Source organism: Zeus faber, assembly GCF_960531495.2.
Source record: "Zeus faber genome assembly, chromosome: 20".
Lineage (NCBI taxonomy): Eukaryota > Metazoa > Chordata > Actinopteri > Zeiformes > Zeidae > Zeus > Zeus faber.
The window spans coordinates 4,638,766-4,648,167 of NC_137207.1; the positions used below are offsets into that span (position 1 = coordinate 4,638,766).

Below are 9,402 nucleotides of genomic sequence, written 5' to 3' on the forward strand. Positions count from 1 at the left end.
TCACCCTGTATCGTTGTTAATACTCTTCTTTTTTTTAAGCAAGTTATTTCATAGTTTTAAGTTTACAACCTACTTAAAAATCTCAATGGGCAAGAATGGAAACTATCCACAAATTTCTGTTACATAAAAAAGGAAGACAATGGCTTTGTGTCATAAAGGTATATACTGCAAGAGAGAAACCATCCATTTCTGCAGGTCTCTTTCCGGTTTACAATGTCCCGCCGCTGTCCTCCTCACCAGAAACCTCGGCCGAACCGTCGCTGCAGGCCAAGCAGCTGCAGCTAAAGAGGGCAAGGCTGGCCGACGACCTCAATGACAAGATCTCCCACCGACCGGGCCCCATCGAGCTGGTCCACAAGAACATCCTACCCGTGGCCTGTTCGCTGCAGGACTCGTTGCTCGGTAAGCACACACACACACACACACACACACACACACACACACACACACGCCTTAGTAATGCAAGGTGTTCAGGCTTGAACTGTTGAAATCTCATGGTGTGAACATATATTCACGCATACACCCATGCAGGTTGAGAAACAATTTGCGCAATGCAGAGTGTATTAGCAAATTCACATATTGAAGATGACTAATCTAGAGTTGGCATGATGTCCATCCACACATATATCAGTAGTTCTAAAACTATCACAACACCCATGTGTAGACATAGTCGTCTTTTGAAATACTTGCTACAAGTCATTCTGCCATGGCAGGATGGAGTCAGTCAGAGCTTTATACAATTTGGCAACTTTGGGGGGGTGTGAAACCACCAGCAGAGAGTGGGAGGAAGGCAGAAACATGCCCATCTTACTGGAACAAGACAGGTCCATGCTGGCTACTACATAAATATCCCTTTCTTTAAGCCTTAATATCTTTATTTCAAAATCACAACCAAGAAATAAACTTGGATATTTTATTGTGACCGTAAAGTCATGGGAAAAAAGTTGAGTGTCTCTTCCTTTTTTTTCCTCATTGATTTTAATTGAGTATAGAGGGGGCGCAGCCGAGTGATGAAGGAGCAGGTCACGTTTCCTGAGAGCTCCTGCATATTTGCTTTTATTTCACATTAAAAGCCATCGAATGCCATATCTATGTATAAAAAAATAATAACCAACAATTTCTTATACTCATCCAGAGAGGGAGAGAGAAACATTGCGGTAAAATGCCTAAAAAGGGTGGAATGAAGGATTCAGAACAGGACGCACCACCGCCATGTTCCATTTCACCAACAGAAAATAACAAAATGATTCTCGACGCCATTGCCTCTTTGAAGGAGGATATTAATGAGTATGAACTTCATTGAGCAAGAAATATGTGCTATCATTTGGCCTGTCACAACTTTTGTTGTACTTTTGTTGGAGTATACATGTTTATTGTACCAGAAATAATTGTGATATTATTGTCATTTTAAGACTATTTTTTGCCACTGAGAAAATGATAATGTAATAGCCTAATAATGCAAGTACATCCTTTCAAATAGCAATAGACTATTACTTCTTAAGAATAGTCAGACATTGTAATGTGAAAAAAATAAAATAAAATATGCTAAATAAATAATACCTAAATAAAATAAAACCACACAACCAAAACAATAAATAAAATGGACGCCCAAGCTCTGTTGACAAAAATTGCATTTAAGCTCTCTTGTGGCCATATCACGCAATTGCATTTCTAAAAATACTAAAAATAAAATAAAATTAAATATGACCAATGCAACGAGACACTGTGCCTTTTGGAAATTATCGCATGTACAGTATAGTATATGCTATAAAATCACAGTTATGTGAATAAGCACACATTTCATTCATACATTGTTTTTATTAACTTTGAAATGTATAACATTATGTTATTTAGCCGGAGCTTTAGTTCAAAGACATTTCCAAATATATTTTTCCATAAGTTCAAATATAAGTAGAGTAGTTATGGATATAAAAAACAGATTGATGTTAGGAGCAGCAGAAAGCAGCAAGTCGTTTTGATTGTGAATTCCCACGTGACTTCAACGCAGCATCTGTAGGAGTAACAGTGGCAGAGTCCCCCGTGGATTCTAGCGTAGATAACTCAGCCTGGGACTTTGATCATGGTCACTGAAAACTCCAGAAGATAAGGAGGAGCTGGCGATTTCGGAGGATTCTTCTGTTGCTGAGGTACTGTTTAGGTTTTTCACATTGATACCAAGGGCGTAACTTTGGTTTCAAAATTGGGGGCGGGGTGTGATCAAGTGTCCTCATTACGCACAGTTCTTGTTTCGCTCCATGGGGAAACAGAGTAAAATAAACCACCTTCATTTAAAACAAAATTTAAAAACACTGTTGTGGCGCGCCGATTGCGGGCGCTATCGCTGCCATGCCCCTGATGTGCACACATTGTTGCACATTATTATTATTGGGGGTCAACTCCTGTCCCCCTGTGATTTCCGCCCCTGGTTGATACTTGGAGAAGTGGCGTCACTCCCCAACGCTGTGAAAAATCGCTTAGGTGATGCACCCAATAAGTCTTATAATGGTAGACCAAATCCCTGGTCTTTATTCTGGCATCATGTCAGTTAAAATGTTGGTGACATTGTTATGTAAATTAACATACATGTAAACACAACGGGCAATTATCAGAAAAGAAGATCATCAGAGGTCAGAAAAATTAGCGAGACGATGTCCATATATCGTACGATAAGTCGATTTAGTAGTTATCGCGATGGCCTAACTACCATCAACATTAGGGTCAGGGGTGTCTTCCACACTCAGAGTGGAATTTGTTTGCTTGCAAGTTTGCTTTCACAAATGCAAAGAAATTCTCCCTTGCGCTCAAGTGATGAGAACCCCCCTTACACACCAAAACATGTTATTCTACGTCTTCCCAGATTAAACCCACGCAGTTCAAGAAGCGAGCAAGTTTTACATGGGATATCTGGTACGAAATATGGATTCATAGATCCAGCCCGACTGACAGTCACTCTCCCCTGCCAAAAAGAAAGGAGGTTCACAGACGCAGAAGAAGCCATGGAATATGTCAACCACAACTCCACATCATGATTCTGACTCTGGAAGATTATGATGTGGACACTTTGTAGTGTTAGATCTACAAGTCTCTAATTTTTCCTACTTTGAATGATGGCATATAAAACTCATAACATGTGGGAGCTCAGGTTTGTGTTGATTTGGTTCATTGTTGAGGTGGTGTTTCTAGCTAGCTTTTCTGGCTATGTCCCCCTTTATATTTGGGGTGTTGCATCATCTTTGTTCTATGACTAGACCTATGTGTATTGCTTTAATTTTAGTATTTTTGTTTTTCTAATGGGGTTTTCAAGGGTTGGGATGGGGGGAGAGGATGCTTTTCAAATTATGGTAGCATCTGACTCAGACATCTATATTTCCCAATACAGAATACGTTTACATAATGGCAACTGGAGCCGAGAGGGGGCGTAGGCCTACCAGGGATAAAGTTGACCCCTCTTAATGTTAAAGGGCTAAATAACCCAGTTAAAAGAGGTGAGACCCTTTCTTACCTCAAATCTGTATTTGCGGACATTGTATTTTGGCAGGAAAAGATGTGGCCCATTCCAGGCTTAGAGGCAAGTGGATAGAGCAGACCGTTCACTCCTTTTTTTTTTCTACAAAAGCAAGGGAGGTTGCCTTACTTTTCAGGAACAATATTCCCTTTAAAGTAGAAATGTGTAGAATAAGGTGAGGTTGGATATTGCAGAAAACGAAATACCCCCCTAACCTCCCCTCACCCCTCCCTTTCCAACGACATAGCAGAAGCTACGGTGGCAACAAGCTAACATCAGCGAAGTAATTCTAAAAAGCTATTTTATTCTAGGCGTTTAGTCTGATAGCGAGATAACGTTAGCACGATACATATTTTATTATCCCTTTGCAGATTCAAAGACTGGATAAACCAAACGGTAACATTACAGGGGTTTGAGGGAGAGGAAGAGACAGTGTTTGCTTTGTCCGTTCTGGGCTACTGTAGAAACATGGCGGTGAAACCTGGCGGTGCAACATGGCGGCCTCCGTGGAAGCCAATGTAGATATAAGGGGCTCATTCTCAGGTAACGAAAACACAACGATTTTTATTTTCATGCGGTTATACACTAATTAAAACATATTACTATATTATATTCCATTTCTGCCAAGTCCGTTCTGTAAGTTCTACACACTACATCTTTAAGCACATAGATACAATGACAGATAATCAGGGTAGATTTCTTATTGTCACAGTGGAACTATATTCATGTCAAGTAACAAGAGTCACAGCTTAAACCAAATCGTCCCGGGCACGATGGAAAATGTGTTTGGGAAGAACAGAGATCTTCCCTGGGACATCCCTGGGATGAAAGTGGTTTTTGTGTATATATTAACAATTTTATTCTTTTTATTATTTATTATATATATATTTATACGGATTTCCTCCTGCCCTCTTGACAGACTCTCCAAAGGGTGCCGGAGGTGAGAGCTCGTCATTGGATGAGGACAGCAGCGATGCACTGTCACCAGATCAGCTGACCAATCACGATTCGCCAGTAGGCTCCATTTCTCAGCTGTCCCCATCTGACATGCTGACCCAAAACGGGGATGTGTCCCCTACACAGGTAAAACTGTCCCCGTAAAACATTGATTAATATTTTAATCTCGTCGAGGCAGATCAGGGGTGCAAAAAATGACCTGACCAGACCAGCTCATGTTATTTTCAGTGGCGGTCCAGGGGCAGATACCGTACAAAGCTGAACCAGTGCCAAACTTAAGGATTTTTTTACTTTTGGCTGACTACATTGAAAGCAATTAAAAGTTTTTCTCACATTAGTAATTTATTGTGTAATAGCCCCAATCAATGCAAAGACAAAATGATTCTATGTATCGTGAGATGTGGCGTTTTTTTCCCTTTGTAATCTTAGAATTCAGTTGCTCTGAGAAACTGCTGAAATCTTCAGCATCCAAGATGCCAACAGTAGAAGAGACTTATTTAATAGCAGCCTATGTTTGGATGAATAAGCATGGATAAATCTACTGGTGAATCTATTACTCATTTATCTGTGTTTCCTCAGTTCCTCAACCAGGCCCCGCCTCCTCCTCCACCCCCCCCTCCACTGCAGACAAATGGGTTGGACTCCTCCGTGTCTCTGAAGTTGACCAATGGGACGGCGACCACAGCCCACTCCCGCCACTCAACAGGACAGGCTAAGGTGAGCCTCGTCGCCAACGTTAACCCTTTTAAGGAACCCCAATATCACCCACATCTGAATTGAGCAGAATCTGCGCAGTCAAAAAAAAATGAAGAAAAGACAGCAGATAGTCTCACTTCTGTGTGTAAACAATGCACTTATTTTTCCTTAACGCAGCACGCGCCAGATGTGTTTTTTATATTTACATTAAAAACATTTTATATTTAAATTAACATTTTGCCATTTTATATTTAAATTAAAAAGAATAGTGTGCCATCTAGCTGAAAGACATCGGCAGTGTAGACAATATCCTCCTTACCCCTTGGTGTGAATTAAAAACACAAAGGGACCGTTTTGCAGACAGGTTTTAATCTAAATAAAGACCAAGCTAATCCTACTTAAATTAATGCAATGTTTTTTCTGAGACGTTGCTTAAATTAAGATTCATGAGTTGTAGACTAGGAAGTCCGAGACTAAGTTAATTAAGGACTTGTCCGCTTCTTTTTATATCCACCCTTCTGTGGTCTTGGTGCAGATAATTCATTTCCTTTGTTGTCAAGGTCAACCTGGAGGGTCACAAACCTGTCTCTGGCCAAGTTTAATTTAAGACTTCTCTTAGACCTAGATTAGCTCTGATCTTCATTCTGGAAATCAGATTTTAATTTTTTTTTTAAACCACAAAATGACTGAGAAAGGCCATTTTAATTAGTCCAGATCTCTGGCTCTTTATTGGTTGACAAACCACATTTTGCTAACAGCCATACCCTTCCTTCTCTTGCCTACTTTTTGTCCCTCAACAACATTGTTGTTGCTGACTCAGTCCAAGCCCAGTTCAGAACGGCCTCTCCACAGACCCAAGAAACCCAAAGACAGCAAGCCCAAGGTGAGTCTTTGCTGGCACTGATGTAGTGCGCCGTGACACAGTTTACACACAATGAAACTATACCTTGATGAACAAAAATACCTCAAGTGCCCAGAACAATTTACAAGTTTGCCAACAGTTTGCATATCTCCCTGTGTTCTGCAATTGGTCCAAATATCACACGGTTGTATAGAGGACTTTGGATGATTGTTCAGTTCTAAACTAATGATGGAATTCATTCATTAAAGAATTGTAAAATGAGAATGAATTCGCTATAGCGGCAGAAGGCTACATTTCAAATAAACCCTTTCAAATAGGCAGTGTCAGTGCAGCGATCTGCCTCAAATGTCCTTGTGGTCGTTCTTCAGAATCCCTTGCAAAGCAAAACACGCAGAGAAATGAGTCACAGACATTGCATTTGTTTGTGAACCGTGCTAGGTGAAGAAGCTCAAGTACCACCAGTACATCCCTCCTGACCAAAAGGTGGACAAGGAGCCTCCCCCACAGCTGGACTCCTCCTATGCCAAAATCCTCCAGCAGCAGCAGCTCTTCCTCCAGCTGCAGATCCTCAACCAGCAACAGCAGCACTACAACTACCAGACTATCCTGCCTGCGCCACCGAAGTGAGTACGGTTCTGTCTGCCGGGAGGGCTCGGTCAGACAGCAGTTGTTCCTCTTATACTGTGTGTGTGTGTGTGTGTGTGTGTGTGCGTGTGCGTGCGTGCGTGCGTGTGTTTCTTGTTCGGTTGTAACAGTATACCATAAACAAAATACATCCAAACTAATTTTTCATTTACATACTTACACCAGAGGAGCATCACCAATCCAACTTTATTGCCCTCAATAGGTCCTAAATTTCATTCATAACGGGCTCAAAAAGGTCCTAAAAAGTCTTAGATTGAATGTTTTGAAACCTGCAGATACCCTGTTTCTTGTTTTTACACATTCCTAGAAAGCCACAATTCTTCCTATCGCCTCACTGCATCACAGTCGTTTCTGCCGTCTTTATTTTAAGAATATAATTTCTGTCTTCATCTAACCCCTGACTGAGAGATTATTTACTTATTATGTGACCGTTTGGCATGTCTCTTCAGACCACCATCGGAACACACCCCTTCAACCAAAGCAGGTCCCTCACCCTCTCGTAGTGTTCCCTCGCCAGCCACTGTGGCCCCCTCCAATCAGAGCGGGCATAACCGTCAGAACCAAACCACAGTGGGAGGAGCCAAACCAAGCACTTTGCCGGCCAACCTGGATGAGTTCAAAGCAAGTTCAAAAACATATATTGTTCTCTACAAACTATCATTAAGTTGTGTATAAATCAATATATCTCTATATCTCTCTCTCTCTCTATTTATAGTATATATTTAGTTGTCTTTCTTACAGTTTTTTATTTAGATGACTGCTAAGCTTTTAAACTGACCTTTCTCCCTTCAGGTTGCTGAATTGAAACAGGAACTAAAGCTGCGTGGCCTGACTGTGTCCGGCACAAAGAACGACCTTATCGAGCGGCTCCGCAACTACCAAGAACAAAATGGTGGCACGGCAGCACCTTCCCTGACAAACAGCATCTCAAAACCCGCACAGCAGATACCAGCCTCAGCTGTAAACATCCCGGCTGCCACCCCGACTGCAACTGCCGCTCTAAGCCCCCAATCAGGAGAGAGCGGTACTAAAGTGCCCTCGTTCTCAAAGACCGTTCCGGGACGGATCATGCGTTTCGGCAGCACAAGCTCCAGCCCTCCCGTGTCTCCAACTCCATCCGAGCGCTCGTTGACCGGGATGAGCCCGGACGAGACCAGCTGTAATGGAGACATGTTTGGAGAGATGGTGAGTGTGACTCGTTGGGCGATGGGATGTTGGCCGGAGACGTTCGGCGGAGACTGAAATGACTTCTCTTTCTGTCTTGTCTCCTCGCAGGTCAGCTCTCCCCTGACCCAGCTCACCCTCCAACACTCTCCCCAGCACCCCTCCAACATCGCCCCAGTCTCCCACCCTCTCTCCCAGGTCAAGGAAGAGAGCCAGGGGCAACCACATGGCTCCTGCAGCCTCTTTGGGCCCTCACTCTCCTCCGGCCAGTTGCCTGGCCAGCCTTTAGAACCTCTGGCGGAGGCAGGTGCGGACGCTCCCTCCTTGGACAAGGACCAGATGCTCCAGGAGAAGGACAAGCGGATTGAGGAGCTCACACGGATGCTGAGACAGAAGCAGAGGCTGGTGGAGACCCTCAGGTCCCAGCTGGAGCAGGGGAAGATGGCGGGCAGCGTGGAACGAGCCGGAGGGGAGAAAAGGTGCACCACCGCCCCCGAGGCCAAACCCCAGACTCTGATTAAGGCCTCGGCCATCCAACCCCCCATGCTCCCGAACGGAATGCTGGTGCGGATCAAAAAGGAGGTGGAGCTTGAAGAGGCCATGGAGGGAGTGACAGACGAGGCCCAGGCCAAGAAAGCCATCCAGCCCATGCAGTGCTCCCAAGAGACCCTGCTCAAACTGCAGCAGATCCGCCGGCTCCAGGTCCAGCAGGCCGAGCAGCAGATGAAACAGCAGCAGCTGCAGATGTTCGAGCGCAAAGCGGCAGAGGCCAAGCTGGGCGATGCGAAACAACAAGCACAGCAGGGCCAGCAGAAGACGGAAGCCCAGATCCTGCTCCAACAGCAGCAGCAGCTCCATCAGCTGATCATCCAGCAGACCCAGCAGAAACAGCTGCAGGCCCAACAGAAACTGGCCCAGCAGAAGCTTGCGCAGACCAACCAGGCTAAGCCAGCGCAGAGCCAGGCTCAGGTTCAACAGAACCAGTTGAAGAACCAGGTCCAGCTCAAGCAGGTCCAGGTACAGGTGCAGAGCATGGCGGCCCAGAAGCAACTGGGAAGTCAAGTCCTTCAGAAGAAGCAACTGAGAACGCAACAGAAGCAGCAACAGCAGCAGACGACGGTCACCACCCAACAGGTAGCCAGTGGTTCAAAGAAAGAGCTTACCAAGAACAATGTAGCTTGAATGTTATTCTCCCTTGTAAGTCGCTTTGGATAAAAGCGTCTGCTAAATGACTAAATGTAATGTGTTCAAAGAACAGTGTTCCAAAGTGAACCAAACCCATTTACAGTTGTGGTGGCGGGGGTGGGGCAGCTCAGAATCGTAGGAGAAGCTTAGAAACTAGCTTGACACTTGTGAACATGGTTTAGATGGGATGGATTATTAACACATTGCCCTTAGCCAGCTGATGGAGCATGGGAAACAGTGTCACCATTCCTTCACTGAGCACTGTGGCAGACCTGTCAACCTGCACACATTTTGTGTACCAACTACGCAGTTCTTAGTCAAAATACGCAGGTACGAAATGCCTGCTGAAACTACGCAACAAAAAATAATCATTATACATATACAGTAT

At 44.0% G+C, this 9,402-nt stretch overlaps 1 protein-coding gene across 5 annotated transcripts in view; it reads left to right on the forward strand.

Annotated features, from left to right (window-relative positions):
- mrtfab (myocardin related transcription factor Ab) overlaps window positions 1-9,402 on the forward strand; it is a 57,448-nt gene that overhangs the window by 37,225 nt on the left and 10,821 nt on the right. For all 5 annotated transcript variants that reach the window (XM_080021533.1, XM_080021536.1, XM_080021535.1 and 2 more), the window contains 8 exons: window positions 241-402; window positions 4,425-4,588; window positions 5,042-5,179; window positions 5,979-6,041; window positions 6,459-6,643; window positions 7,115-7,286; window positions 7,458-7,850; window positions 7,941-8,963. In XM_080021533.1, the coding sequence (XP_079877659.1) occupies window positions 241-402; window positions 4,425-4,588; window positions 5,042-5,179; window positions 5,979-6,041; window positions 6,459-6,643; window positions 7,115-7,286; window positions 7,458-7,850; window positions 7,941-8,963 (2,300 nt within the window). The remainder of the gene's footprint in view (window positions 1-240; window positions 403-4,424; window positions 4,589-5,041; window positions 5,180-5,978; window positions 6,042-6,458; window positions 6,644-7,114; window positions 7,287-7,457; window positions 7,851-7,940; window positions 8,964-9,402) is intronic.